The sequence below is a fragment of the Sporobolomyces koalae genome, assembly GCF_050403365.1.
Source record: "Sporobolomyces koalae JCM15063 DNA, S_koalae_JCM15063T_v1_ctg12, whole genome shotgun sequence".
NCBI classification, from domain to species: domain Eukaryota; kingdom Fungi; phylum Basidiomycota; class Microbotryomycetes; order Sporidiobolales; family Sporidiobolaceae; genus Sporobolomyces; species Sporobolomyces koalae.
In genome coordinates this window covers 70,779-97,815 of record NW_027481759.1, presented here as the reverse complement: position 1 = coordinate 97,815, position 27,037 = coordinate 70,779, and the positions used below count along the sequence as shown (strand labels likewise).

Below are 27,037 nucleotides of genomic sequence, written 5' to 3'. Positions count from 1 at the left end.
ATCACATGAGCAATCAACTATCAAACGACAAGACAAGATGGGGGAGAACCAAAAAGAAAAGAGTGCCAGGGAAAAGCAAAAACCGCAGGGACTTTCAACGCCAAACATCGCCCAGTCGCCGCCTCTCGCTTTCGATCTCTTCCAAAAACTGTTTGACGCCATCTTGTTCGTCAAGAGCGTTTGATTCCGGCAAAACGCTCCCGGCGCTGCTCCATTCGTCCGTGACGCTCTCCTCGTCCTCGAACCGGTTCGACCACGATTCGACCGCATCGAAATCTTCAAACTCGGGTTCTCCGAACGCAAAATCGGGCGACTCGGAAGTGAACGAAGTCCACATGGTAGGTTCGAGTGAAGGTGACAAAGGAGGGGACAGTTCGAGAGACGAGACGCTTGCTGTTGACTGAGGGTCGGGAAGGACGAACGACGGAAGGGGCGGTGAATCAGACGCGGAAGATGGATAGAGCGAGGAGGACAAGGGCGAGTCGTGGAGATAGACGGATGGAACCGGGTCTGCCAAGAGATCGACGTCGAGGGATGCAGATTGATCCTGTGATCCACCTTGAATCCACCACCATTCACCTTCGCCTTTGCCCAAGCGGGGCATACCATTCCAACTCGAGACCTTCGATTCCCAGCTCGTGCGAGCATTTGCCGAAGTGCCACGAAGTACACTTTCGAGTCTGCTCCGTGTCAGGAGCCCATCCTTGAAGACGAGTTTCCAGATCCGTTTCCCACTGTGCTGTTCGACGCAGATGCTAGCCTCGAGGCTCAACGGGTCGTCGAGCAATCCCGCGGCAGAGAGGCGGTTGATCAATCCCCGAAGTCGATTCGCATGTGAAGTGTACGACTGGGTGAATTCTTCGAGCAAGTTGAGAGCGGCAGTAGGGAGCAGACGATAGGAAGCGTCAAACGTCGCGTTGGCCGGGCGTGAGTCGGTCGAGGCGGACGAGGTCGAAGCGAAAGCGATTTCGGGGTCGAGGACGAGGAAGAGCGAGATGGGTTCGGCCGCAGAAGACGACGAGCCTTGACGCTGCTGGGTCAAAGCGCGAGCACCAAAGTACTCGGCGAACTCGGCGCTCACATTCTCTTGCATGCGCGGAACCTCGATCCTGCCTTTGCCCTTGACATCGGTCCGTTCGTGCTTCCTAATCTCCCTACGGATCTTACGCCATTTGCGTTCGTCGAGACCGTCCTTGCCTTGGTCTGCGAGTGCCCTCAACGCGATCGGCGCGTTGTGCACGACGTTCTCAAACACGGCGTAGCCACTCGAGGAGAATTTGCGAGCTGCACCGAGACCGAGCTGGGAAGTCTGGGTTGGATAAACCGCAGGACGAGGGGTAGGTCCAAACCTCGAGGAAGGGCGAGGTCGAGCAGACGAGAAGGTGGTCGCTTGTCGGAATGCAGCGGGGGTAGACGATCGGGGCGCGAGTCGATGGGCCGAGTACGGACCCGGTCTTGGGATCGCTGCAGATTGGACCGACTTGAACACCCCATCGTACAGGAGTCGAAGGAAGGACGGTGAATCTTGTGGCGGTGGGGCGGTGCGGGTGCTTGCGTTCCTTGCTTGTGGCTTGATGGGGCGCTGAAACTTGAGGGCTGGTCTCGCTAATTTCGAAGCACCTCCTTTAGAAGAGGTACTGATCGCACGGCTCGCGGCCTACATCGACAGAGGAAGAACAAGGGCGGAACAGTCAGTGGCGTAACACGGCGCGCGGTGAACGGGAGACTCGCCTCTTTGACCGAAGTCACTAGGCCGGGCGGCGGTCGTGTCATGCGTGTGAAGAACCTCTTTCGACAATCGAGTGATGCGTGGAAGAGAAAGAGGGGAGAGACGAGCCTTGTCCGGGCTGTGCTGATTCTGCCGAGCGCGCGCGCAAGTCTCGTGCCGGCATATACTCAGGTCCGGCCGGCTGCCAAAGAAGGCGGAAATCTCCGTTTGCACTGAAAAAGAGTGTCTGCTTTGATACGCCTTATAATGCAGCCGAAACCCAAGCAAACGCGGAACAGAAAAGGGTCAAATGCCGTGTGCTAATGCCATCTAATTTTCCGAAATAACCTAGTCCTTCCCTTATCGCGATTGAGCGAATTGCTGTCCGTACGCGAGACCAGGAGTCTGACCAGCAGTGACCTGGGACGGTCGCGGAGCTTCGGCAGAGGTAGGAAGATTCGATGGTCGAGCCGGGGCTTGTTCTTGCGATTTTGTGTCTAGTTGACAGCGTATTCTGTCAGTTGTGGACGACCATTGTCAATGCAGAAGCAGTCGAGATAGCTTACAGACGTAGTACACGGATCCAGTGAGAATAAACATGATGCCAAAACCTCGGCCACTGTCGGGTCAGATGCGTGAGACTTAATGTCTCCTCTGGAACAGGAATGCAGGTATGGGCAGACAACTCACGCAGTGACTTGGTCGTCGAAGACCCACATGCCAAGGAAAGTCTGTAGCACTCCTCGAACAGCTGATGGCAGACGAGAGCGAGAGGGTCAGTTCAAGCCGACGATCGCTTGAAAGGAAAACGACTGACCCGCCGAGATCATGTGCGAGATGGGCGAGGTGACTTTAATACTCAGGAATCCGGCGATGCAGATCAAGAAGCCGAAAACACCCTGTCGCGAGCAGTAAATTCTCAGTCACGCGCTCGTCAATACAGCGGGTTCAGAATCGAGACTGACGGTGACAGCAGCGCCGGTCATGAACGTGCCGAATGCCGCGGCACCCTCTCCGTCTCCAAGGAGCATGTCGAGCACGGTCCAGATCTCGCCCGAGAGCAGTACGAACGGGGCGATCACGAGCGCAGACAACAGGTTGCTGTAGTATGCGAGGTCGAGAGTACCGCTGACGACACTGAGCGACCGCTTGACGACAATCGCGTGCACCGAAGTCGTCACCGACGATGCAACTCCGAGCGAGATGCCGAGGGCCGAAGTGTGCAGGTTCTCGCTCGAAACGCCGAACATGAAGCCGAGGCAAACAATCGCGACCGCACCAAGAGTCGCCGGCGACGAGCGAGTCGAGAGGAGGTACCACGAGAAGAAAACGGTGAAGGGGAGGACGAGACCGCGAGCGATTTGCTGTATTGCGACAAGCAATAATGGTCAGCGGATCGCTTCTTCAGGCAACGCGACGGGAGCGGCGCACGTAAAAGGATGCATCAACATATTCTGCGGGAGTGAACTGAGAGTCAGCGAGACCCTCGCTTGACCAGAACCCGCTGAGATATGTTTCTCACGGAGGCAATAAGTGTTGAACGCTAGTCCGAGCACGTTGCAGGCGATAAGGGGAGCGAGTCCTTTGCAGGTCGTTACGTCCAAGCGCGGTAATTTCATGTAGCCTAAACCGAATAGAAACGAGGTTAGTCTCGTCTGTTTCTGTGTCAGTTGATTCTCGCGTGCACTCACCAAACAACGCGCATAGCTGGAGGAGGATAACCGCGATGCCAAGTTGGCAGAAAAGCAAGAAGAGAGGGAGCTGTACGAAGGGGATGCGTTAATTCGTTCGAGCACGAAAGCGCCGATGCGGAGGAATGTTTACCTTGATTTTGACCAGGACCCACTTTTAATGCGACCAATAGCGATATTGTCAGTTCATAGATCACAGTAGTGTATAAAGGAGCAGTATTACCTTGTTGACCATGATCATCTGCGATAGTGAGCAAGCGATAGGAGATCAGTTCGAAGCCTCGGCGGGTCTGAATTGGGCTTTTCGCTGTTTCACGGCTGAAGTGCAGAAGTCGCGTGCCAGCGAGGCATCCCCAACCATCATGCACGTGTCGCGATGCACATTCCCTCGAATGCCGCGATCGCGTGAGGTACGCGCGCGAGGGAAGACGAGACAGTCATCGACTAATGGAGAGATCACGTACGACGATGGCCGCGACGAGATAGAAGAGGACACTGAAGATGACCATGGCCCTGCTTGGCGGCGGCTCGCTAGAGGTCTTGAGTGCTGGGGATGGTCCGTTCGAGGATCCTCCATTCAGGCTGCTGTCCTTCATCTCGATCGTCTCCTCGTTCGGCACGCGCTGATACTCTTGCCGACTCATCTTGGCACGGGCTTGCTCGAATGCAGGCGTCCGAAGCGGTATAGGCTTGAGAAAGCGAGAAGGTGATCAAAGGGAAGTCTTGCGGCGCTCGCGCTCCCGACGAAGCTCCGAAGGGACGAAACTTTTCGAACTCGCGTCTCGCGCACAGTCGCAGCCTGGCGGTGACTGTCACGCTCCGAATAGCGAGTCTAACCTTGCTCCGAGCGGCTTGATCCATATATACGCAAAAACAGTATGTTGGGATATAATCAGTAAACTTGACCGCCTGATAAGCGTATCCCGACTTTAGCTCAGTTGGAAGAGCGTCAGACTGTAATTGGTTATGGAATCATCTGAATGTCCTCGGTTCGATCCCGAGAAGTCGGATTCTTCTTTTGCTTCTCAAATGTTTTTGTGCCTGCTTTAGTTAGCCCAAGCCGATGTCCGCTCGTCTACTGAGCGCCATTTTATGACGCACGTGTGCTGGAGCTGATCTCGCTCATCTAGCGTGACTGCGTGGCAGAAGGAATCGGAGAGGCGATCTGTGCGCGCCACTGCTTAGTCACAATTCAAAGTCTGAACCGATACATCCGAAACTCCATACACGACAGGATCCCGCCCTGTTTGCTTTCCCGTCCCGGCACGAGACCTCCAAGGACTGCCAGAACCCACATGACGAACCCGCTCAAACGTAGAGTGTCAAGTGTGTTCCACCGACGCCCAAGTTGGCACGCTCGCGACAACAACGTCGCGGAGTCTCGCGTTCGAGTCCCCGAAGAGAGCAGCTTGTCAGGTTCGTTTATGCAAGCTTGACTAACGCCTGAACGAAAAGCTTGATGGATGTGCCTCGCTGAACAGAAACTCCGCCTTTACGCCACCGGCCGATCTTCTCCCTTTCCTCGCTCTCATTCCGTCGACCCGGCGTTACATTGAGCCCTTCTGCGTCAACACAAACTGCCGTCCTCGAGATCGCGTTTGACAAACCTGTCGATCTGCATATTCGCAACCCTCGCTTCGAACAGCCCAAGATCCTATTCGAACCTAGCCCGCACCATAATTTCGTTGCGAGCCCCGCTGATGTGCCAAACCTCGCGGACGAGATCGCTGAGAGCCGGGTTCATGCTCGCACTGTACCTCCCACGGAGTTTTCAACCAATATGCATCTTTACCCTCGATATTTGGAAGTCACGACCTCGTCTACATCCTCGACGTCTCGACTTGCGCACGTCGGTCACGATGACGCTCCGAGCTCGGCGTTCAGCGATTGGGGCACGAGCGGGGCCGGGACACCCTCTAGGACCACTTCGAGCCAGAGCTTGTTGAGCGTCGAACTTCGGGATGACGCTGTTTCTGAAATCAGCGAGTCTGGGCAAGAAGGAGCAAACGACAGTCAGCAAACACCCGTTGGAGGGTTTGGTAGATCCGAGAATGTTGTCGACAAAGAACAAAGCAAAAGCGAATCGACAACCTCGGATCCGTACACTTCGCCTGCCTGTATCGTTCATGATCCTGCTCTACTCAAGCTCGAACTCCATCACCACCACCACTCTCACTCACACCATCGTCATGCTCGACATGCGTTGCTCCCGAAACCTACGATCGCCGATTCGAGTTACCCTGAGCTTGCAGTTGCGTTCTTTTCGAGTCTCACACGATCCAAAGCGAGGAAGTTGGAACGACGTGCTAGTACGGGAAGTCTCGGCGGAGCAGTTTAATTAGCCACTCAGCCCAGAGAAAGAATGAAAAGAAATGAAAGAAGCTTGCTCGATCGCTTCTCTTGATTCTCCAGAGAAAAAAGTCCCGGCTGGAGTTTGTACACACTCGCTGCAAGACCAGCGTGAGCTCTCGATCGAAAGTGACTAAAACTTGTTACGTCTCATGTCGCAAAAAGGCAGGAAGCGAGAGCAATGGGTAACAACAATCGAAAGGTTCTTTTCATTGCCAGAAAAAGTGGTTAACAAACTTAACTCCGTCTGTAAGATGCCCACGAAAGCAATGAACAGGCGCGATATCAGCTTACGTTGTCTCCAGGGAACGCAGTATTAGGGAATTATGGCAAAACTTACAAGCGCTCGGAGTCACTTGGACGACATCTCCTCTCCTCAATTCAACTTTCGGAATCTCGGAAGGCGTCAAGCCCTTTTTTTTCGTTTCCACAACCGAGAAATGACTTGTCAGTGTTTCTTTTTCTAACCTGTTCTCCCCGACCTGTTTTGTCAAAAAGGAGATCGGACTTACTTGGAGGTAAGCCATGAGGCATCGAATGACTGAACCATGACCGATGAACAGGATGTCGGCCGGTTCACGTTCGAGCTCAAGAATGACGGGTTCGAGACTGGTTTTTGACACAAATAAACAGCACAAATCAGATAGGTGTTCGCAATGGAACGAATTCGATCTCGGTTCATCAAAGAGATCCAAGAAAGGGATTCATTCCTGCTCACCGAACGCTGAGATCATGGTAACTTTCGGCTCGAGGGTATCGATGTCCGTAAGGGTCCTTGTCGGCTTTCTGGAACTCATCGGGAAACTTGGCTTGAATTTGTTCCGGGGTCAACCCGTCGACATCTCCCGGGTTCAATTCGTACATCTGTTGCCGTTGGATGACCTTGTACCCCAATTGAGACATGGGCCTCGCAGTCGAGATACAGCGTCGCCTCGCAGAAGTCCAGACCTGCAACGGAACCGCGTCAAACCCAAGACTCTCGCGTCAGATACTATTTCTTCTCCTTTCTGTATGAGCGAAGAAACGCGAGAGTCAAAACTGACGGTCAACCTTCGTTCCGTAGCCTTCTCGCCCGCCTTGACTCGTTCGGCCAACAATTCCTTCCTTTTCGAGGTAATAAAGTCTCGCAGTTTGTTGGCATAGTCTTCGCCTTGTGGAGAAAGGTCAGAATCGGCTTTGAACGAATGTTCGATCAAACTCTGGCCAGACTGGACAAGAGGGGGAGAACGCGAGCATCCGTCAGCGACTTGAACGGAATCGGAAACGCGAGAAACAAAGTCGATGTGTCGCTTCTTACACGCGCGAACCAGATGGTTCGTTTCTTGTGATGCACGTTCATCAAGAAGAACACGATCCGCGATTGCAGGTACCCTCGAATGTTGTTGACCACGAGTCGTTCGCCGATATTGTAAATCTTGACAAACGGTCCTCCGGACGTTTCCATCGTTTCGTAGCGTTTGGCGTGTTGCGTGATTCGGGTCATGTAGTCCTTGACGGCCTTGTCTGGATCCCATCCTTGGTACTGCAAACACGAGCATAGCAAACGTTTTCGTGAGTCTGTGAGTATGAGATGCCCAGAAAAATCGGATACTGACATCGGGCGAGCTAAGTTTGACCGAGCGGATATTCGCTTCGACAATCTCGTCCCGGTCACAGATGTTTTCTACCAGAAAGAACACACAGCAGAAATCAGTCTCTGTCTCGCGGACACAAGCGAACAAACTCTAGAGCGTAGAGAAAAGAACTATAAACTGACCAATGAAAAACACGTTGACTCCCTGAACTTCGAATTTCTGTCTCAACGCTATCCGTGCAGCCTTTGTTCCATTCTATTTGAACCATAAACAAATCTGGATCAGTAACTTGTATCGCAACCCCTTGCTGTAGAAAAGAGTACTGTCGGAAGAGATGGCGATGTTTTGCTCACATTGGCATCGTAAATTGCGACTTGACCTCGATTCTCTTTGAAGAATTTGGCAACGTCTTCTTCGAGTGTCAATCTGACTTTTTGTCTCAATTCATCGGTTTCGGGCGATCGATCGATCGGGGAGAAGTAGTCGGGCGGGAGAGTGCCAGAGGGTCCAAGCATCCTTCGTCGGTGATCACCAAGCGAGAAGACTAGGATTTGTCGAAGCGAAAAACGCGTAGAGAAACATGGACCAAGGTTCGATAGAGAGAGATGGGGAGGTAGAAAGACCAGAGTCAGTCACGAATGCACGCTGGCGAGGTCAGAGAGAGCGAGAGTATGAGGGGGTTTACCTTCGACTTTGACTCCCAACCAACGCAAGTATCGTTCGACACTTCTCGAGACATGGCTGTCGCGAACCATTCCAGCAAACGAAGCAAGTCGAGAGAGCGAGGTTAGTTGCGGGTCAAATCACTTGAACAAGTCGTACGTCGATGATAACGACTCACGTCTTGCCACGAGCTGAAAAGCAGTGGACCGATCAGTCTTAGCTGCAACCGAGAGCCTGAGAGATGTAGGCAAGGGGGACGAACCTGGCAGCCCCACGAATACGAGCAAGATCTGTCCGGCTGTACCCCTCGAACGAGTCGCCGAGTGAGGATGTGCCGTCTCGAGTTGGACAAAGAGGCTGACAACGCACCATGGAACAATCGACCGGAATCGGTCGTGTAGAGCGGAGCTGGCGCGCGGGTGAAACAAGGATGAGACGATAACCGGTACTCGCGGCAGAGAGACCGATCGAGGACGTACCAGCCATTCAGGGATTCTTGTCTCTAAGTCTGATAGTAGAAACGCGAGACTGATCTTGTCGAGAGGTGCTGTGCAGCGAGGTTGGGCAAGGCCAATGCGAGTGGGGCAATATTGTCGCTAATCAGTCAATCGCTCTCGACTCTAGCACCTCGATTCGCCAGACAAGCATTTGTTTCGCTCGAGCGAGTACATTGCGAAAGCGAAGAAAGACACGAGAATAGAAATCGAAAAAGAAGAAACAAATCACACGACGGGCAAAAGGTGGAAAGAAAAGTGTGCCATCCTCTGAAGGACCAGGCACGTTTTGTCGAGGGGTGAGGTTCAAGAGAGTATATGTAGAATGGTAGGAGAGTTGGAAATGAATTCCTCATCTAAGGAAGAGTGTGGTACACCGGTTTCCTAAGCTTGATACCTCCCTCCTGGATCGGCAGGTCGGCGTACGAGGCACCACGGTACCTTCGCACGTATGCGATAGCCATCGCTTCAATGTTGTCGGGTTCGATGCCGAGGTCGGCAAAGCCCAATTCTCCCGGCTGTGTCGGCAAGTCGTCGATGTACCTCCTCGTCACCTCGTCGGGCGAGAGCGTCGGCCACCACACCAAGTCCCACACCCTACTCATGGCCATCAAGAGAGGTTTCGGGAAATTCGGTCCGCGCAGCTTCTTGAGCGTCAACGCCTCGGTCATGCGCAGCAGTTGCTCGAACGTGTACGTGCGAGGTCCTGGTAGCGAGTACGTGTTGCCGACCGTCGACTTGGCCGTGAGCATGACGTTGAGCGCCGCGGCAACGTCGAGCACCTGAGTTGGCACGCACAAGTCAGATCTTCTCGCTCGCGTCGTTCCCGGACATTGGACGCGTTAGGATAACTCACGTGCACAGGGGCGATCTTGGTCTCTCCGTGGTTGACGCGGTAGACCGAAGGCGAGACGGCCAACGTGTTGAGCAACCGGTCCTCGTGTCCGTACATCCATCCCGGCTTGACAATCGTCGCGTCCTGGAACGCTTCCTTGACCGCCTGCTCTCCCTCAAACTTGGAGCGGTAGAACGCCGAAGCCGAGTCGGGCGCCGAGTTCAAGTGCGAGACGTGCACGAGTCGCGAGACTCCCGATTGGGCCGCGATGCGAGCAATCCTCCTCGCGCCCGACACATGCACATCGTTGAAGTCAAAGTTCCTGTTTTTGAGAAGACGCACAAGCGTCAGTAGGTATCGTCGGGCGGTGAAATCGTCGATGAAAAAGCTGACTTGGTCTTGTAGTCGCGTCCGACCAAGTTGTAGACGGTGTCGGAGTGACGCAGGCACTCTTCGATCTGGGTGTCGTTGTTCAGGTCCCATTCCTGGAGCGATCGAAAGGTCGTGTCAGCATCTCGAATCGTCAAGCGCACGAACGAGAGCAAGGTAGCGAACCATGGGGACGATCTGACCCAAGTCGCCGCAAACTCGCAAGTGCCTCGCCTCGTCGGCATCTCGGTACGGGATGACCACCTGAGTTCCAGCCTTGGCTGTACCGCGAAGCACAGATCAGTATTTGACAGGAGCAGCGAGCGAAGAGGTGAGAGACCGTACCCAGCTTCGAGACGAGGTAGCGACCGAGGAACGAAGTCGCACCAAACACGGTCACGGTGTGACCGGTCGCCGAGTGTCTAAATGAATCATTGACGAGGCGTCAGGAACACGTGCTCTCAGCGTCGAGAGAGGAGAGAGGGAGAAGGACTCGCCGGCCTCCAGGTCCGCTGCCGATAAAGACTCGTCCCGGTTGGGTGGGCGCGGCCGTGATCTGGTTGCTGATCGATCGCTGTTGACACACCAGCCCGCAGTGAGTACGCATGTGTAAGTCCGACGCGATGGATAGACTGACCGTTCCAGCGGGGGATGAAACCAAACTCGACTTGGCGAGGGAAGCTGCCACGCAGCGCGCACGACTCGAGCGTGAGCAGCTGGACCTGAAGATTACGCACAGAGATTGACTCACAGATACGCGCAGCCATCGTTGCGGGAGACGAGGATGCGAGATCGACGTGAGGTTGCGACGACTCTGATTCGTTCACTGTGCGAAGTCCGCTGCCCTCGATGCGAGATTCGCGACTCGCTTCGGCTAACCTCTCGTTACTTCGATTCTTCTCCGGTTTGCTTCGTGCGGGCTTGTTCGTACCTAGGCTCTTTCTTGTTTTCGTCTCGGCTCAATCGCATTCCCGTTCGTTGCTTCTCTCGCGCCAATTCTCTCCGCCCCACCATGACCGCTCGTTTCTGAACCTGTCTCGCTTTCATGCTCCCCTAGATGTCGGCTCCTGCTCAGTCTCAGCGCGTCGCAATCGAAATTCAAGATGTCACCGTCGCTGACCTAGACGACATTGTAAACTCGAGCGCCTCTCCTAAACCCCGACTCTGCGCAACTGGTTTTGCGTCCCTTTTTGCTGACGTGCTCTCGGATTCGATCCTTTTTTTGCCCGCCTCGATAGTCTCAAGGCAACATTGATTTGTTGGCCCCGTTTCACGACGAGATGGAATTCCAACCGTTCCTGCCCGACCGGATCGCTCGTCAATCCTCCCGACTCGCCCTGTTGCTCTCGAACCCCCTCGTACAATTCCGCAAAGCCGTCCTGAAAGAAGATCCGACCAAACTCGCTGGAATCGCATTGTGGATGTGGACTCCGGCGGGTCAGAAACCTCAGAACCTGAAACGCAGGTTCCTCGAGACCCTCCCTCGTACCGAAGATGACGACGAGGATTTGTGGAAAGGACTCGATTGGGAGAAATGGAACAAGTGTTGGGACGAGTGGGATGCAGTGAGAGACCGATTCATGAACCGTCGAGAACATTGGTGTAAGGGTTTTTTCCCTCTCTTATCTTCTGCCTCTCGAATTGACGAATATTCACTCACCCTTCGATGATCTTCCTGAATCTCTCTCTCTCGAGACAGATCTCGTGCCGTTGTGGGTCAAGAACGAGTACCAAGGTCAAGGCATTGGTCGACAACTGTTGATCGAAAAGATCAACGAATGCGAACAAGCTTCCGCGACCGTGCCGATCTATCTCGAAGCGTCGAAAGACGGTAAACCGTTGTACGAGAAACTCGGGTTCGAACAGTTTGGCGAATCGTACTACAAAGAGATGATTCGATGGGGTACTCGAGGGAACGAGGACGATCTCGCGCGCACGAGAAAAATGACGACCGACTACCTCGCCGAGACCGGTCGAACTCGATTCTAAGAATCGTTCCATCCTTTTGTCTCGATCGCACAGGGATTTCGGCTCGAGTCGTCGGGAACATTCTGCGTAGATCTCTCTCTCTCGCATCGATCGAGGTTTCTCGTCGCCATTAGAAAATTCTCTCACTTTCACCTAGAGTTTCTCTTCGCATCTGAATGTCGCGCTTTGCAGAGAACGAGAGAGATAGAGAGAGAGAGATTGTAGTAAAAACACAAGGAACCGGTGGTATCGTTCGAACGAACAGAAATGTGTATCTAAAGCGTAGGCAAGGGTATTCAAGGCAAGGAAGTGACAGACTCAAGAAGTGCAGACGACATGAGTGTAGTGACCCGGCACTCGTTGCAAACACTTTTCACAATCGGGTCGATATCCCATCGTCACTTTCCATCCTCGTTTCGTTGGCTGAGTGGGTGGTGGTGTTTCATGATGCTGATGACTTGTCGTAGTTGGGTCCATCATGTGATCATCGGGATCGAGGAATGGGCCTGATGGAGGAGGTGGGACTTGGAATCCCGGTGGGACATGCGAAGAGCAGGACGAATTCGAGGATGAAGTTCGTGACATGTCGAGACGGATCAAGTGAGAGTCTCGAGGTGGAGGAGATCCTGCCAGGTGACGGTACAGAGGAGGGGCATCGTGAGGAGGAGGCGGTCGAGAGAAGGGCATTGCAGGCAACGGGGAATATGCGAGCGTATGAGCATCTTCATCATCTGGTAATATCTGTCAAAGAGAAACTGGTTCAGTCTGTGTTCAGGCTCGTCTTGGGCGTCAAAAGATAGCTCAAGGTTTTACTGGATTAGGTTGAGCGAGCTCAGAAGAATGATCGAGTTGCATTTCCTCGTCACAAGTCTCTCGGTCGTGCTCTGCTACAGGCGTGTCGAGCTGCAAGTGCTGTGCTGTCCGTTGAAGCGCTTCGAGGCCTGGACTCGATCGATCCGGAGCTGGATCATGGTTGTCGATTTCAAAGTGGAAAGCACGATTTGGCGCGAACAAAGATGGGGACCAAGACGTCGGCGGCGCACGTCTCTATGCAAGAGTTTCTGAAATCAGTAAAGCCCACCAAGGAGAGCGAGCGGGACGAAAGGATGCAGAATGGCCAACTCACTTTTGACGTCGGCGGTGACGGCGAGCGCGACTGGCGACGTTTGTGACTCGTAAAGGGTGTCTGTACGACCCCGTGCGACATACCGATGAGCAGTGTGAATGAGCAAGCGCGGAAATGTTGAAGGATGCGACCTCGCTTTCATCTTGAAATCGCACTCTCGCCACAACCTATGCACTAGATCCGAACCAGCTCGTACAGGTTGTTGAGATCGAACTGTTGAGCTGCTGAGACCCCTCGATACCTCTCCTTTCGTACACGGCCGTCACCCTCGCCTCATTTCCGAACAAGATGTCCCTCCGGTCTCTATCGGCCGGGTTGGCAAGGTCGGCTCGCTTGAAACCTCGACGGCAACACAGCTCGAGCGCTTCAAAGCCAATCGTCATCCTCGGACTGGAGAGTTCAGCAGGTGCCGCTTTCAATTCCTCCCTAACTCTCTGCGTCTCGGCTCACCTGCAACTGACGATACAGACGATTCCTGCGCATCGGTGGTCACGTCTGATCGACAAATCCTGTCCAACGTCGTGGTGAAACAGTCTGCGATTCACGAATCGTTCGGAGGGATTCATCCGTTGCACGCTCAAGAAGCTCACCAACGCAATTTGCCGATCGCGATCCGTTCCGCACTCGTTGAAGCGAACGTCGAATTGAATGATCTTGACGCGATCGCGTTCACGAGAGGTCCCGGCATGTACGGATGTTTGAGCGTATGTGCCGGTGCGGCGAAAGCGTTGGCCGCCGCGAGCAAGAAACCTTTGATCGGAGTACATCACATGGTTCGTGTCGAAATCCCGTTTTTTTTTTCGTTCCCGCAAACAAAGCTTGGAAATCCTTTGGCTGACACTAGAAAGGGCAACCCTCTGTTCTCTCGTGTTTTTTCTAGCAAGCTCATGCTCTGACCCCATTCTTGACTGCCACGGAATCGAACCCGGCTCCTGAATTCCCGTTCCTGACGTTACTCGTGTCTGGAGGACACACGTTGCTCTTGCTCGCGACTGCTCGAGAGCGGTTCGAAGTGCTCGCGACGACCAAGGACGAATCGATAGGTCAAGCGTTCGACAAGGTTGCGAGGGACCTCCATATCCCGTGGCAGTTGGGACAAGGAAGTCCTGGAGCTGCGCTCGAACACTTTGCGTTCAACTCTTCGACTGCTGTGCGAGCCGATTCGGAATCGAGTCTTCTCGAGGTTAACGAACCTCGACCCGAATTCCCGATCCCGTTCAAAGGACAACTCGCATTCTCGTACGCGGGGATTCGCTCGGCTTTGACCCGTATCATTTCTCGTCACGAACAAGCACGAGGATCGATCGAAACGATGCCGATTCACCAGCGACAAGCGTTGGCGAAAGCGTTCATGGTATCTGCGTTTGCTCAAATCGAGGACAAGTTAAACTTGGGACTCAAGAAACTACAAACGGAGAGAGGTGTCGAAGTGAAAGGGTTGGTGGTGAGCGGAGGCGTCGCTTCAAACTTGTATTTTCGCACGAGGTGAGTCGATCTTCTTTCTGTTCTTTCTCACTCGACAAGGCTATCGCAATGTATTGACGGTCCTGTCCATTGAATTCTCGAAAGCTTGCAATCCAAGTTGGATCGACTCGCGCAGGCCAACTCGACTCGACCGATCCCATTGCATTTCCCGCCTGCACATCTATGCACCGACAATGCGGCAATGATCGCTTGGGTCGGGATTGAACGGTTCAAATTCGGTCGCATAGACCGAATGGAACACGTCATGCAGCAGAGCAAATGGTCGATCGAAGAATGCGAATCCGAATTTCTCGTCGGAACCGAACCACCAGCCGCGTTATAGCTGCATTTCCGAACTCTTTCCCCCCGTGCCTGTTCTTGTTTCCTTCCCATCCTCACATGTTGTTGTTCTTTTTACCCTGAACAATGTATTCAAGTTGTCCAGCGACAGTCCTGTATGAGATAGGATGACAAGTCAGTTTTTCCTGCCATCGAGAGAAGGAAATCGTTGGTGGAGACTTGCGCTTGGCTCGCATCGGCTAAAGCAGGCAAAAGGATGAAACAAGAATCGCTCAGCGAGACCTACACGACAGAGAAGCAAAAGAGGAGAATACGCACGGATGGTATTCCAATCCGGAAACAGCATCGGGATGCGATCCCAATGACGATCCGGGTACTCGTGCTCAATGACGACTTTGACTCGCTCGACAACTTGGTGGTACCCTTTCGCGCTCAAATGCAACCCGTCCCAGAAATACGTCGCCAACACGCTCTCAAACTCTTGATCGGTCCGTTCCGCCTCGTCCGTGGCGGCACTCCAGGTTGCTTCGAACGCATCAACGACGGGGATTTGCAACTCTCGACCTAGTCGTATGACCTGATCGGCATACTCGCGCGTGTTCTCGTTTGTTCGATCTATCGATCCCGTCCAGCCTCTCCGGACTCGTTCTGTCTGCCATTCGGGAGGACTGATTGGAGGCGGAGTAATCAGGATGAACTTGGCGTGTTGATCGTGGTGTCGAGAAGTTGGAGAAGTGAGGATTTTCACGATGCGTTCAAGGTTGAGGTGAAACTCGTCGAGTGGAACGTGTTGCTTGTTGCCCGGCAAGACTGAATCGTTTGCGCCAAGCCAGAGCGTTGCGAGTGACGTGTGTGCCTCTTGCGGAGTCGGCGTTGGAGGAAGCCACTACGATGCATGGTACGAGGCGAGGTCAGAGCGGGGAGGGGCGAGTCTCGCAGTGACGGAGAAAAGAGCGTCACCTGTTCAAAGCACTCGAGGGCCCAGCGAGAGTTGTATCCAGCTAGACCGCGGTTGACTACGTCCCTGATCACGTTTGACCAGATTGTGCACGTGAGCGAGAGCAACGAACAGAGGAAGAGGTGGGGGGAAACCGTGTTGGACCCACAGTCTGCGATGGTACAGATGAGCGAGTTGTGCACCGAGACCTTGTCGGTCGAAGGACCACTCGGTGATCGAGTCTGGCCAAGACAAAAGCGCGGGACAGCAGCGAGCGCAGCGAAAGTGGAGGTAAGCAAGTTGCCGAGCGCGGAGTAGAAGGCGGGCAGCTGACCTCCTAGGAGGAGTAAGCGGTTGTTCTGCATCATGGCGGCGTCGTCGAGGCGACAGTCAACAGAGTGTGCGGATGGCGAGCCGGTACAAGACGAGACGAGAGCTCCACGCGAGTCGGCGTCGGATCCCATTAACATCACCTCTTTCGACTTTGCGCAAGAGACGACTCGAGGGGGAAGGAGAACGCAGCATGTCAGATCGCTCCGACCTGCTGCAGGCGAGAGGAGCAGGACCTGCACCGAGTACCCGACTCTCGCTCGAGTCGCAACCATCGCGTCCACCTCCCGCCGCGGCACCCTCGGGATTCGCTTCTCGGAGTCACAGTCATGGTCAGTCCCTTGTCCCGCGCATACTGGGCTGAACCGGGCAGACCGCCAACCCGAGTGCGAGCCGGTGCACCTGGTGCTTTCGCCTGTTAACCGTTCGCTGCTCGCAGACATATCGAACCTGTTGACCGATCCGACCACCGCGAGCGCGTACCTGCCCTCGTTGCCGTCCCTTTCGCAAAACTCGTACCTCCCAACCTCGCTGACCTCGCTCGGCACCACCTTGACCTCTTCCGGTACTCTGCCCCGTCCCTCGACTCCCGGGGCCAAGTCGGTCGCTCAGCGTAGGTCTCAAGCACCTCCGCTCGTGCAGACCGAACTGCGCAAAGTATCTCGCGACGAATTTGAACCGTACTTGCACGAAATCCAACCCGATTTCGAGCACTGGATCCGCGAGTCGAAGCAGTCCCGCCAAGAACAACACTCAGAAGAGCCTCACCAAAAAAGTTACTCGAACCACGATGATCATCAACGAGACCGACCACCAGCACCGCCTGCCGAATCCCTTCCCCCGATCGACCAAGTGCCTTCCATCTTTTTCGACCCTGCGTTCAACCTGTCGAACCTACGCACGTTTGACCTCGTCACCGAACGAATCCAACTCACTCCGCACTCGTCTCCGGCTTTGACGTTCTCGCCCCGATTGTCGTCCCCGAACCCAGCGCTCGAGGTATCCATACCCGAAGAGTTGACGATCCCCGGGTTCGGTCCATCCACCTTGAACGAGCTCGCTGCCGATCAACTGTTGCAGGACAAACTGTCGCATTTCACCGCTGTGATCGAATCGCACCTCGTACGCGAGATCGGGTTGAGATCCTCGTCGTTCTTCTCGGCCTTGTCCAACCTGCAACACTTGCACCATCAAGGTTCGACCACGCTCGTGCAGATCGAGCAGTTGAAACGACTCTTGCAGGATCGTGACCACGGCGTCAACGCGACTGCGAGGCACGGACTCGAGATCCTGAGGTTGCAAGCACGGCGGCGAGGGCTCGAACGGTTGGAAGACAGCGTGAGACAGGTCGAAGAGATGTCGAGCGCGCTCGAAGGCGTGAAAGAACTCGTCGAGAACGGTGAATGGCAACACGCGCTCGAAGTGGCCGAACACATCGAAGACGTGTTTCAGAGATCGTCTCTCGCTTCTTCACCCACTGTCGATGCAGGAGCTGCGGATCCGGTAAAGACATCGGCGGCGACCAGCTCGTCACGGTTGAACTTGGGCAAACTGAGAGCGCTCCAATCGGTCCCGTTGAAACTGTCACTGGTTCGAGCTCAGATCGCCAAATCTCTTCAAGGGGAACTCATCAGTGTGCTCGAACACGAGATGGACATTGGGACCGAACGAGCGATCAAACGTGCGAGAACGAGGTCGAACGAGCTTGCTCGGAATCCGAACCGAGACGAGGACGACCCCACTGACGATGGGATCGAACGGACAAAGGAGCGGACGAGACCGGTCGTACAGGCACTCGTCAGGAGTGACGGGATGGATTCAGCCGTACAGGCTTGGCGAGAATCCGTCTTGAGGGAAGTGAGAGCCATGGTCAGAGAAGTGAGTGAAAAAACAAAATCATGTCTGTTTCGGTGTCCTGACCTCGGTTTATCATGCACGGCAGCACCTCCCGACCGGAGAAGGAGCTCAAGGAGATCGAGTCGAGGAAGAAGAGGATCCCTTCGCTTCTGCCGCGGTCCGATCAGTCAGCAAGCAATCGATAGATCTTGGGACAATATCTGAAAAATCGTTGGTCGCGTTTCGCCTTTCTCTGCACATCCGAGGATTTTTCCGAGCTGACGCCAGGTCCTGCCAGATTATCCCTGGCAAAGAACCTTCGAGCGATGCCTCACGAGGCATTCTTGAAACTGGCACAGGAAACGTACCTAGGCTTGATCGCGTGCATCGAAACCGTGCAGGATCAAGCGAACGTCCTACTATCCCTCGTAGCCCAGAGTCGACAGGACGAACGGATCCGGAAATCGAAACGATCCGTGAATGGACCTACCGAACCAACCTCTTCATCCTTGACGGTTCCCGGATCCACCCCGACAGCCCCTGCGGTCCTTGAGGATAGCACGAACCCCGAAGATTCTCCTCTCGCAACCGAAATCTCGGATGTCCTATCGGCCGTGACCGAGCTGTCCAACGTTCGATTCTCGAAAGTGATTGGCGTTCGATCTGAAGTACACGCGCAACAACTCGACCTCTCGCAGTTCCTCGAAGTGTTCGACGCGACGTGGAACTTTGTCCTCCAATGCGAAGTGATTGTCAAGAGGATGATTGTCGGATTGAGAGGCGCGATGGTCAGTCAGTCGAAAGGGTGGCTCATGCACTTTCACCAAAAGCGGATCAACGAGAACGCCAAGTTGGTCGAGGAGGAACAATGGACCGCGAGTGAGGTCTCGAGTCGAGTACAGGCGAAAGTCGAATTCATCGTGAAAGGAGCGATGGAGGATCCAGAGCAACTCTTGCTTGGACAAAGGAGGAAACGCGACCATGACGAGGGTAATGGGAATGGGGCCGTGATACAAGAAACGCTGGCGAAGCAGGTTGATATCGAAGGTCGGCAATTCTTTGCGGTTTCGGCGGGATTGGCAACGATTGAAACCCTCGTCGAATACTTGCAAGTCGTACTCAATTGTCCCATGCTCACGACCGATGCGATGGGCAAAGTCATCGAGTTTATGAAGGCGAGTTCTTTTTCAGCCCTTCCATCGCTCGCGCAGATCTGACAGTTTGATTTTCTATCGTAGGTCTTCAATTCTCGATCATGTCAAGTGGTTCTCGGAGCGGGCGCTATGCGGTCTGCCGGCCTGAAAAACATCACTGCCAAAAACCTAGGTTAGTCGTACCTGCCTCACTTCCGGCTCTCCAAGAGCTCGTGCTGATTTCGAGATATTCGTCCCAAAAAACAGCTCTTGCTTCACAGGCGTTGTCGATCATGGTCTCCCTCATTCCGTATATTCGAGAACTGATCCGGAGACACCTCAACCCAAAACAAGCGGTCATGTTGACCGAGTTTGACAAGCTCAAGCGAGATTACCAGGAGCACCAGTACGAGATTCACGCGAAACTTGTCGCCATTATGAGTGACCGCTTGATCGTGCATTCTCGGAGTCTCGAGGTTCGTCATACTGCTCCTGCTAATACGATCGCATGTCCAACATCGCTCATTTGTCTTGTGCAGGCTCTGGACTGGGAATTTGCTCCTTCTGCAGCAACAGAAAAACCTGGTCAACCCAATGCGTATATGGAATCCCTCGTCAAGGAACACCTTACGCTTTACAAGGTTCTCTCGAGGTTCCTACACTCTGAAACCGTCTTCTCGATCATGTCGCAAGTCTTCAAAGCGCTCGACACCAAGCTGGGTGAAGAGTTTGGCAGGATCGAATTCAAAACGAGTGGAGCGAGAGAACGCGTGCTTGTCGATGTCCGGTATCTACAAGAGAAGTTGGGAGGCCTCAAGGGGCTGGAAGAGAGTCGACCGGGACAAGTGAGCTCTGCTTCTTTTTCTTTCCACCAAGTAGGGTCAAGACTCTGACGCCCTCGATGGGAATCAGGTCCTCGAAGCGCTCATTCTCGCCAAGACTTTGCCCGAGAAATCTATGCCGCCGATAGCGCCGTCTTCTCCCCGTACCTCTACTGCAGAACCAACTGGATCGCCTTCGACTCTGCGCGCGCCGTCGGCTGCGGTCGAAACTCCTCTTCCTGTAACACCGGCTTCGCTCTGGACTTCACTTCCAACTTCCGCTTCCACCTCCGCATTGTCCCTCGCCCTCCCTGAGGCGCCTTCCACTCCACGAACCTCACTTGATGCTCCCTCGTTGTCCGGCTTCTCTCCACCTGCACCTCCTCGCGACCGGAATCGGTCACCTTCTCCTGGTCCTCAACCTCCGAGCCCTGTACCAGTGCCAGCACCCCTTCCACCGAGTCCAACACCTTCCCCGATGCCATACAAGAAGAAGACTCTCGCAGAGAGATTGGCCGAGAGGATCAGCAGGAAACCAACGGAAGCGGTCCCACCTCAACAACGATCGAGTCTTGAAGCTGCCCGGACCAGCTTCGAAGCCCCTTCTCTCTCGATCCCGAATGAACAACCGAAGCACGAGGACGACAAGCTGTTGGAGGAGGTTCAGCGGGAAATTCCGGTCTGGACGCCGAAAGGTGAGAAGGAGCTCGAAGAAGTCGAGAAAGCTGTCGAGAAAGAAATCGAAAACGAGATCGCACATCCTGAGGAGGAGAAGCGACTGGAAGATTCATGCGCCGAGAAAGAGGTGGCGCCGGCTAGCGAAGCGACAGTCTCTGCCGCCGACCCGCAATCGAACGACGACGCAGACGGCAAAGTGGTCATGGCGGAGACAGACGAGACAGCTGTGCCCGTGAAGGAGGAGCCTGCCATCGAGCCAGAACACGCAAAAACGCAGACTGAAGCAATCGCCTCATCCGAGCCAGCACCTGAGTCCACCGTGTCGATCGAGCAGCAGGCGGTACAAGACGATGCCGTCCAGCAACCCGCTGTCGAAGCGGAACCCCCGATAGACGCGCTCGAGACTTCGGCGATCGCTGCACCGACGGTGGTGGTACCGCTGGATCGTCCGAGCCAAGCGCCAAGTGACCTGAATGAAGAAGTCCAGGACTCGACAACTCGCCCTGCGACCGATACCCCGGCAGTCTCTGCGCCATCGAAAGAGGAAGAGGCGATCGATCACGCAACTTCGACCGATGCTGCTGTCCCGATCAGCACGGGAACGGACCAGGGAGTTTTGAGCCCGACGTCAATATCTATCCCTGCTGCATCTGTGCCGATTCCTGCCTCAACGCCGTCCACGCCAGTCTCTTCGCCACCCAAACGATCTCAGCCCATCTTGTCGATGCCGGACGCGACCTCGCCACCTCCTCAAAGCACGAATCCAGCGCGCAAGAAAACACTGAAGGAGCGTCTCGCTGAAGCTGCCCGCCGCGGCTCGACTGGGAGCAGTCTCGTCGCGGTCACTTCGCCCACGTCCGCTGCTGCCCCAGCGCTCGTCGAGCCGACGATCGTGGAAGAGAAGGCGAATGGCGCTGCCGATGGGTCGCAAAGGGCAGCGAATATGGAGACCTCCACGATAGCTGAGAAGGAGACGAACAGCGCAGAGGCCCAATAGTTACTCGTTCCTTCTTACCCGCATTGTTTTTCGTATACCTCGGAATTGTCTATCTTAGCTGCTCTTCCCCTCTTGTTGCAAGAAAATTCTATATCCGCTCCTCAAATCAATCGATCACGTTTTGGGCACAAACGTCAAGCACATCTGCCTGCACGCACATGGTCATCGACTTGAACGGTCCGTCGGATTGGTCAGCGAGCCCCTGTTTCCGACAGGAGGTTCGCTCCCCCTCGATGCGCAGGGTCCTCAGCTCGTGCGAATCCGAGTGGGGGATCGGCCATCTTGCTTCTCACCTACTTCTTCCTCCAGATCTCGCTACATCCACCAGAGAGTGACTCTGTCCCTCGCCATCTTGGTCCGATGCCGCATGCGACTTCTCCCGCTCCGCGCAAGAGCCTGAAGGGTACCAAGGAGATGTCTTGCGCCAACTGTCCGTTCAACTTCTGTCTTCACTACAAAGTCGCGACATTGACATTTCAGATCTGATGATCTAGGTCGGACTCGCAAAGTCCGATGCACCGGAGGTGAGTCGACCTAGTTTTCGACATGGCCGGCACGAGGCTGACTAATCCAGGATTGAATTACAGGTCGACCGGCTTGCGAGCAATGCCTCAAGGCGAGCGCGATGCAAGGAGTTCACCCGAGCCGAGTACGTTGCTTGTACAGCGGTGCATCGCAATACGCAAAGTCTGAAGATCGCGAGATCGAGGCCAAGCTCGGAGGAGTGAAAGCGCAACGATGTCTCTGGGGCGGGTCCACGAAAGTCAAATTCGTTGATAAAGCTACTCAGACCGACTTCTCCGAATACGTTACAAGCGTTACACGATCGACATTCGGACAGGAAGAAACGAGCAGGTTCCTTTGCTTCGATTCGCTCAGAGTTTTCACGATTGACTTGTTGGTGCATTTTTCCATCAGTGAACCTATCGATGCTGTCCGACATTGATACCGGATATTCTCCTTTCACGTCGCAATCGCCACCCTCCATTTTCGACGCCACCCTTTCATCATCATCTTCTTGTTCTCTCTCGAGCTTGGATGGCGAAAGTCACGATTCGTACCGGTACATCGGAGAGCTACAAAACTTCTCCAATGCCGTCTATGCTGTTCACGGTGACCGGATCCCGTCCTTCGACTCGAGCTCAAATTTGGGTCTATCTACACTCGCCGCGCCGTGCCCAGAAACGGTTTGCGCCCTCTCTACTCCATCGATCGACACCAGCGATAGTATCGTTGTACCTTCCATGATCGATGCGAGCTTTTGGAGCTACGGACCGATCGCTCAACGCGAGCTGAGCGACTGGGAAGGACTCGACTACGTAGCAAACCAGCTCACCTCGCCTTGACATCGAAATCGACCCTCGACCGCTTGACTCTTCTCCAGCATGTAGCGGACTCTAGCATCTCATCTGTTCACTCTTGTCATAATTGCATCAAGCTTAATGTTGCATTCATCCCTGCAACATTGTCTTTATCTCGACGTCTTTCCATTTGCCATGCTCATTGTCCAATTCTTGTTGCTTGTCCATAGTTTGTTCGAGCCGCGTAGACACTGCATCGCCTTTCAGTAAACAGATTTCAAAACATGTTCCGGCTTTCTCGTGGTCGGGTGGACGAATCCCAAGTGAGCGAGGTCGGCTACTGCTCTGAGGAACCTCGCCTGCTTTCTTCTTGCTGGCTCATCTTGATCATCTTCTTCCTCCTCTTCGCTGGCACCGTCCTCGTCCTCGTTTTCTTCCGATTCTGCATTGTCGGTCTTGCGTCTCTTGTTTGCTTTCTTGCGTTGGTCTCTCACATTCATGCGCTTCGTTCCTCCTAGTTCTTCCTCGTTTTCGCGATCATCAACATCGTTCCCCGGTTCGTTCCCAGCTGCGAGTTGGAACCCGTTCCACCAATCTCCAAGGTTGATCAGTTTCCCTTCAGGGTTCAAATCCTTGTACACCCTGTACGCGATCGCGAGATCCAATGGAATATCTTTCGATTTCGTCGTAGAGTCGTTGTCGTCCTCTCGGTTCCGTATTCTGTTGTGAGTTGTAGAACTTGAGTGGGGGTCTAATCGCGAGAGAGTTTTGAGGATCGTCGGTAAGGGGTTTGGATTCAAACGCTGTTAGATATCGAATCGAAACTTTCAGTCTCGTCTCGTGAGAGTGAACATCAGTTCTATGAATTTGTTTGTTCGCGTTACCTTGGAAGCTGAAGTGTCATCAGAGTAGAAAATCTCATGACCTTTGTATTCACGACTAGGTCTCAACGCGTACCTTTCGGACGAGAACCAAAGAAGTACAAAGAGGGTTACAGTTTTCGTCAGTCGAGAGTTGACAGGAACGAGAAAGTTTAGGACTGGTGGAAAAAAGAACGCACTGAAGTTTGTCTTTCAATCCCTGACTGACTTGAGTAGCAATGTTTGAAAATTCGCGATCGACTTGCGAAACTCCAGACCCTCCTGAAGTACCCGTCAAATCGGCAAACCCTGGTAGTCCTCCTCCAGACGTACTCGAGGCTAGGTTCACGTTGATCAAGTTGGTCCTACCGTTCGGTCTAGGTTTCGAAAGACACGTTTCCAAATCTTCGAGTTGAGCGAGTAGAGATCGAGAAATCGTTGTTGCTGAAGCAGGATGCTGAGCCGAATAAGCGCCGAGACGTTCGCTGAGGGATTTCAGGAACAGAAGCAGTTTCGTCGAAGAGGCTTGACTACATGGGATACGAATTCATGAAAGGAAACCTGTATCAGCTTTAGTCTTTCTCTCGAGTTGCGAAATAGGTACTGACAGGACGAGCCCACACAGGTCTTGAATGAGCTTGTTAATCCCTCCTCCCACTGTTCCTTCCTGCTGCGCTCCCAACACGAGATACAGACAGTTCTCGACACTCCGCTTCTTGTCCCAAAACTCGAGCATGATCAAGAGAGTTTCGAAAGCTTCCTGTCTCTCGCCTCGAATACTTTCCAATTCGCTTTCCAATCCCTCGAGTGTCTCGATCGTCTGTGGTTGCGATTCGAGAGACGAGACAGTCGAGAGGACCTCCTGCGATTCTTGAGACAGGTGTTCCGACTTTCGATAAGACGTAGAAAGATTCAGGGGAGCGAAAGGTGAAGAAAGGTAGTAGTTCATGTACAGGTACTGGATGTAACTGATGGTCGAATCGATCGAATGGTGCAGGTCTTCGAACGACCTGTACATGTCGGAGAACGCTTTCGGACCGATCGACAGGGGTGGTTGAAAATCGATAAACAGCTAGATGACAGGGAAGAGAATCAGTCAAGGTATCGGAAGAACCCGTCTCGGCTCGATCTGTCGAACAACAGCAGTAGAATATGACAACTGACTCCTCGGACGAGAGCGTTGAAAGCTCCAATGCCTGGGTCGACAAAGAAGTGAGAGACATCGAGAAGGTTTGTCGTGTGCCGTGGGACGAGATTGTACAGAGCGTCCGGTATCGTCGCGACTCCAACGAGTAGTACCAGCGGCAACTGAGTTGTATATTTCCTAGTAGGATGTATCTGTCAGGTTGGGAGTCGTAGTGCGGACAAGAGAGCAGAAACCGACGACAAGGTGGTGACGAGCTGAGTGAGGGTCCTGCCATCGAATGCTTCGAGATCTTCAATCAAAACGACCAAACTTGGAGCTTGATCGGTTCCTGTGAGCCATAAGCAAGAATGCAGGTTTCAGGGATGATTCTTTTTCGGTCGAGGTCAAAACGTCCGCAGGGGGTCTCACCTCTCTTGCCGTGCTTGGACTCGTACCAGGCGACAAGGTTTTGCATGTCTTCAGGTACCATGAGGCTACTCTTGAGTGCCGAGTAGCGTTGCTGCTGTGCCGCCATCTGTCAATTCCGAATCGACGCGATCATCAGCATTGCGATGACCTCAAGCTACGCGGAGGTGGGACCGTCAACGTGCCCTCAGGTCTGTATCATCATCGTCGTCATCGTCGAGTTCGAGCTCGACATCGGACCCGACGAATCCAGCGATGAGACTTTTCAAGGCATTCTTGATATTGGAGCATTCGCGACTGGTCAGCCTCGAGACCAGACACGGTTTGTCGACTCGCGTATCGATGGATTGCCCAGCAGGGGCAAGTCGTAGTTGGCGTAGGAGAGAAGTAAAGACGAGCGAGGAAGAGCCGGGACTTGCGCCTGGTACATTGAGGCACGGTGAGCAGTGCAAGTTGTAATACGAGGTTCAGATGGCAGCGTAGGTATTCACCGAGAATGAGTCCCGTTTTGAGGGGCACTTTGCCTCCCGTCAAGGCAGTGTAAAGCGCGAGAGGATCGGAATCTGAAGGCAGAGTTTTGACAAAAGTGACGATCTGGTCGAGCGATTGGTCATGTAGAGACGCGAGTGTCGTCTGTATACGAGCGTGACAGATCGACCAGGCTTGATCGTACAGCTTGATGCGCTCAGGATCTGAGTGAATGGAAAGTCAGAGTTGCGGTGCTGGTTCGGCAGAGACGGAGCGAGGGCCTTACCGACTGAGGGAGAGTCTCGACGCGATTCCTCCGAGCGGGGTTTGTGGGGAAGAGTCAGGATCGCCTGTGAGTGCGGCCGAGGGAAATGCAGCAAGATCAGCTTGTGCCGAATGTGGAGGGACAAAGAGCGGGAAGCGACGCGCTCGACTTGTCGGTGCTATTGGCTCGGTGAAGGGCGAGTCATCGTCGTACATGGTCGCACTGCGCTGGGACTGTCCACTTGAGGGCAGGCGAGACTCGCGAGTCGCGATATGAGAGCGAGAGAGTTGAATCATCGACCGTTCCGCTTTGCTCTCACTCTCAAACTGATCATGGGAAACGCTGGATCGAAAGCCGCCAACGCCGCTAAGCAGGCAACGAAATCGACTCGACAAGCGGCGCTGAACCAGCAACCGTTAGCCGCGGCGAGTTCTGCGAATGGCGGTTCATCTAGTTCGCGTCCGGGCTCGTCTCGACCGCCTCTAGCGAGTGCAACGAAAGATGAAGGTCAGTCGAGAGTCTGCCATCGAGTGACTCGCCCCATCGTACCCGTGATCGAACACTGAACCTGCACAACGTCATCCGCCTCTACTCCTGGGCCTCCTCCAGCGATCCTCGCCGAATCTCGAGACCCCGATCTCGCAAAGAACCTGCATCGCCTCGGTCAAGTCTCGGTGCCAGGCAAGGGCATGGCTTCGACTCTGCACACTGTGAGGAGCTTGACCTCAGAAGCTCGTTTCGATCGGAGAACGGACGCACTGATCGGGATTGTGGTGCGACTGAGGCCAGGACAATGCGATGCTTGGAATCCTGCAAGAAAGGCAACGAGTCGACGATGCCGTCGCGGCAGGCATCTCGACGCCGGATCAGCTCTCGGCCCGTGCGCTGTCCAACCTGCTCGATGACCGCAAATCGGCCAAGTCGAAGCAGGAGGCTGACGAAATCGCGCGCGAGTACGGCATGGACCCCAAGCTGATCGACGAGCTCGCCCGGCACATCAACTCGCCCAGCATCAGCATGGTGTTGCCCTCGTCCGATCCCGACGAGGACGATCGCAGACTGGTCAGTAGAGCCCTGCTATACTGTACCCATTCGACGACTAATTTGTCGCATTTCGATGCATCGCTTGCGTACACAGGCCAAATGGGTCGATGGCCCGTCCGAATCAGTCCCTCGTCTCGAAGCTTGAAATGTGTAGCCTGTTGCGCGTGTGAATATATACCCATGTATCCTATTGGCACTGTATGTCTCCGCGAAATTGCAGAAATACCAGCGACAGCCCGCAGCGGCCTTACGCGGCGCCCGAATTTCTGAAAGT

At 54.1% G+C, this 27,037-nt stretch overlaps 14 protein-coding genes across 14 annotated transcripts; 6 read left to right on the top strand and 8 right to left on the bottom strand.

Annotated features, from left to right (window-relative positions):
- Nucleotides 1–94: 94 nt before the first annotated feature.
- On the bottom strand, nucleotides 95–1,773 carry JCM15063_002187 (uncharacterized protein; the record flags this gene model as incomplete). Its single annotated transcript, XM_076678090.1, has 2 exons — nucleotides 95–1,657; nucleotides 1,705–1,773. The coding sequence occupies 2 exons, from the start codon at nucleotides 1,771–1,773 to the stop codon at nucleotides 95–97; spliced, it is 1,632 nt and encodes a 543-aa protein (XP_076534688.1).
- A 295-nt stretch (nucleotides 1,774–2,068) lies between these two features.
- On the bottom strand, nucleotides 2,069–4,043 carry JCM15063_002186 (uncharacterized protein; the record flags this gene model as incomplete). Its single annotated transcript, XM_076678089.1, has 11 exons — nucleotides 2,069–2,205; nucleotides 2,275–2,327; nucleotides 2,399–2,459; nucleotides 2,526–2,607; nucleotides 2,674–3,072; nucleotides 3,140–3,162; nucleotides 3,231–3,332; nucleotides 3,400–3,469; nucleotides 3,533–3,553; nucleotides 3,623–3,640; nucleotides 3,864–4,043. The coding sequence occupies 11 exons, from the start codon at nucleotides 4,041–4,043 to the stop codon at nucleotides 2,069–2,071; spliced, it is 1,146 nt and encodes a 381-aa protein (XP_076534687.1).
- A 1,136-nt stretch (nucleotides 4,044–5,179) lies between these two features.
- Nucleotides 5,180–5,737, top strand: JCM15063_002185 (uncharacterized protein; the record flags this gene model as incomplete). The annotated part of the gene is made up of 1 exon (XM_076678088.1): nucleotides 5,180–5,737. One exon carries the CDS (start codon nucleotides 5,180–5,182, stop codon nucleotides 5,735–5,737), a length of 558 nt encoding a protein of 185 aa, XP_076534686.1.
- A 220-nt stretch (nucleotides 5,738–5,957) lies between these two features.
- On the bottom strand, nucleotides 5,958–8,471 carry JCM15063_002184 (bifunctional nucleoside/nucleotide kinase/histidine phosphatase family protein; the record flags this gene model as incomplete). The annotated part of the gene is made up of 14 exons (XM_076678087.1): nucleotides 5,958–5,995; nucleotides 6,089–6,161; nucleotides 6,261–6,357; nucleotides 6,467–6,696; nucleotides 6,792–6,956; nucleotides 7,046–7,270; nucleotides 7,344–7,411; nucleotides 7,505–7,577; nucleotides 7,676–7,866; nucleotides 8,008–8,063; nucleotides 8,164–8,176; nucleotides 8,248–8,283; nucleotides 8,355–8,393; nucleotides 8,465–8,471. 14 exons carry the CDS (start codon nucleotides 8,469–8,471, stop codon nucleotides 5,958–5,960), a joined length of 1,311 nt encoding a protein of 436 aa, XP_076534685.1.
- Nucleotides 8,472–8,835: 364 nt separating this feature from the next.
- Nucleotides 8,836–10,450, bottom strand: JCM15063_002183 (complex I NDUFA9 subunit family protein; the record flags this gene model as incomplete). The annotated part of the gene is made up of 8 exons (XM_076678086.1): nucleotides 8,836–9,261; nucleotides 9,336–9,636; nucleotides 9,708–9,799; nucleotides 9,870–9,964; nucleotides 10,029–10,105; nucleotides 10,181–10,257; nucleotides 10,321–10,364; nucleotides 10,435–10,450. 8 exons carry the CDS (start codon nucleotides 10,448–10,450, stop codon nucleotides 8,836–8,838), a joined length of 1,128 nt encoding a protein of 375 aa, XP_076534684.1.
- A 290-nt stretch (nucleotides 10,451–10,740) lies between these two features.
- Nucleotides 10,741–11,672, top strand: JCM15063_002182 (uncharacterized protein; the record flags this gene model as incomplete). The annotated part of the gene is made up of 3 exons (XM_076678085.1): nucleotides 10,741–10,815; nucleotides 10,922–11,285; nucleotides 11,383–11,672. 3 exons carry the CDS (start codon nucleotides 10,741–10,743, stop codon nucleotides 11,670–11,672), a joined length of 729 nt encoding a protein of 242 aa, XP_076534683.1.
- Nucleotides 11,673–11,969: 297 nt separating this feature from the next.
- On the bottom strand, nucleotides 11,970–12,858 carry JCM15063_002181 (uncharacterized protein; the record flags this gene model as incomplete). Its single annotated transcript, XM_076678084.1, has 3 exons — nucleotides 11,970–12,392; nucleotides 12,465–12,698; nucleotides 12,778–12,858. The coding sequence occupies 3 exons, from the start codon at nucleotides 12,856–12,858 to the stop codon at nucleotides 11,970–11,972; spliced, it is 738 nt and encodes a 245-aa protein (XP_076534682.1).
- A 207-nt stretch (nucleotides 12,859–13,065) lies between these two features.
- Nucleotides 13,066–14,584, top strand: QRI7 (putative N(6)-L-threonylcarbamoyladenine synthase; the record flags this gene model as incomplete). Its single annotated transcript, XM_076678083.1, has 4 exons — nucleotides 13,066–13,183; nucleotides 13,246–13,550; nucleotides 13,658–14,262; nucleotides 14,347–14,584. The coding sequence occupies 4 exons, from the start codon at nucleotides 13,066–13,068 to the stop codon at nucleotides 14,582–14,584; spliced, it is 1,266 nt and encodes a 421-aa protein (XP_076534681.1).
- Nucleotides 14,585–14,636: 52 nt separating this feature from the next.
- Nucleotides 14,637–15,846, bottom strand: JCM15063_002179 (SGNH/GDSL hydrolase family protein; the record flags this gene model as incomplete). The annotated part of the gene is made up of 5 exons (XM_076678082.1): nucleotides 14,637–14,694; nucleotides 14,856–15,427; nucleotides 15,502–15,565; nucleotides 15,648–15,720; nucleotides 15,813–15,846. The coding sequence occupies 5 exons, from the start codon at nucleotides 15,844–15,846 to the stop codon at nucleotides 14,637–14,639; spliced, it is 801 nt and encodes a 266-aa protein (XP_076534680.1).
- A 155-nt stretch (nucleotides 15,847–16,001) lies between these two features.
- Nucleotides 16,002–21,273, top strand: VPS54 (Vps54p; the record flags this gene model as incomplete). The annotated part of the gene is made up of 8 exons (XM_076678081.1): nucleotides 16,002–16,140; nucleotides 16,248–17,686; nucleotides 17,751–17,875; nucleotides 17,943–18,819; nucleotides 18,883–18,970; nucleotides 19,045–19,253; nucleotides 19,317–19,622; nucleotides 19,690–21,273. The coding sequence occupies 8 exons, from the start codon at nucleotides 16,002–16,004 to the stop codon at nucleotides 21,271–21,273; spliced, it is 4,767 nt and encodes a 1,588-aa protein (XP_076534679.1).
- Nucleotides 21,274–21,633: 360 nt separating this feature from the next.
- JCM15063_002177 (Zn(II)2Cys6 transcription factor domain-containing protein) lies at nucleotides 21,634–22,219 on the top strand (the record flags this gene model as incomplete). Its single annotated transcript, XM_076678080.1, has 4 exons — nucleotides 21,634–21,703; nucleotides 21,768–21,797; nucleotides 21,861–22,128; nucleotides 22,192–22,219. The coding sequence occupies 4 exons, from the start codon at nucleotides 21,634–21,636 to the stop codon at nucleotides 22,217–22,219; spliced, it is 396 nt and encodes a 131-aa protein (XP_076534678.1).
- A 618-nt stretch (nucleotides 22,220–22,837) lies between these two features.
- JCM15063_002176 (uncharacterized protein) lies at nucleotides 22,838–25,095 on the bottom strand (the record flags this gene model as incomplete). The annotated part of the gene is made up of 7 exons (XM_076678079.1): nucleotides 22,838–23,377; nucleotides 23,459–23,531; nucleotides 23,635–23,964; nucleotides 24,043–24,506; nucleotides 24,599–24,758; nucleotides 24,819–24,909; nucleotides 24,990–25,095. The coding sequence occupies 7 exons, from the start codon at nucleotides 25,093–25,095 to the stop codon at nucleotides 22,838–22,840; spliced, it is 1,764 nt and encodes a 587-aa protein (XP_076534677.1).
- Nucleotides 25,096–25,162: 67 nt separating this feature from the next.
- On the bottom strand, nucleotides 25,163–25,934 carry JCM15063_002175 (uncharacterized protein; the record flags this gene model as incomplete). The annotated part of the gene is made up of 4 exons (XM_076678078.1): nucleotides 25,163–25,407; nucleotides 25,478–25,678; nucleotides 25,741–25,804; nucleotides 25,884–25,934. The coding sequence occupies 4 exons, from the start codon at nucleotides 25,932–25,934 to the stop codon at nucleotides 25,163–25,165; spliced, it is 561 nt and encodes a 186-aa protein (XP_076534676.1).
- A 117-nt stretch (nucleotides 25,935–26,051) lies between these two features.
- Nucleotides 26,052–26,908, top strand: JCM15063_002174 (uncharacterized protein; the record flags this gene model as incomplete). The annotated part of the gene is made up of 4 exons (XM_076678077.1): nucleotides 26,052–26,226; nucleotides 26,329–26,429; nucleotides 26,509–26,781; nucleotides 26,858–26,908. 4 exons carry the CDS (start codon nucleotides 26,052–26,054, stop codon nucleotides 26,906–26,908), a joined length of 600 nt encoding a protein of 199 aa, XP_076534675.1.
- Nucleotides 26,909–27,037: the final 129 nt, after the last annotated feature.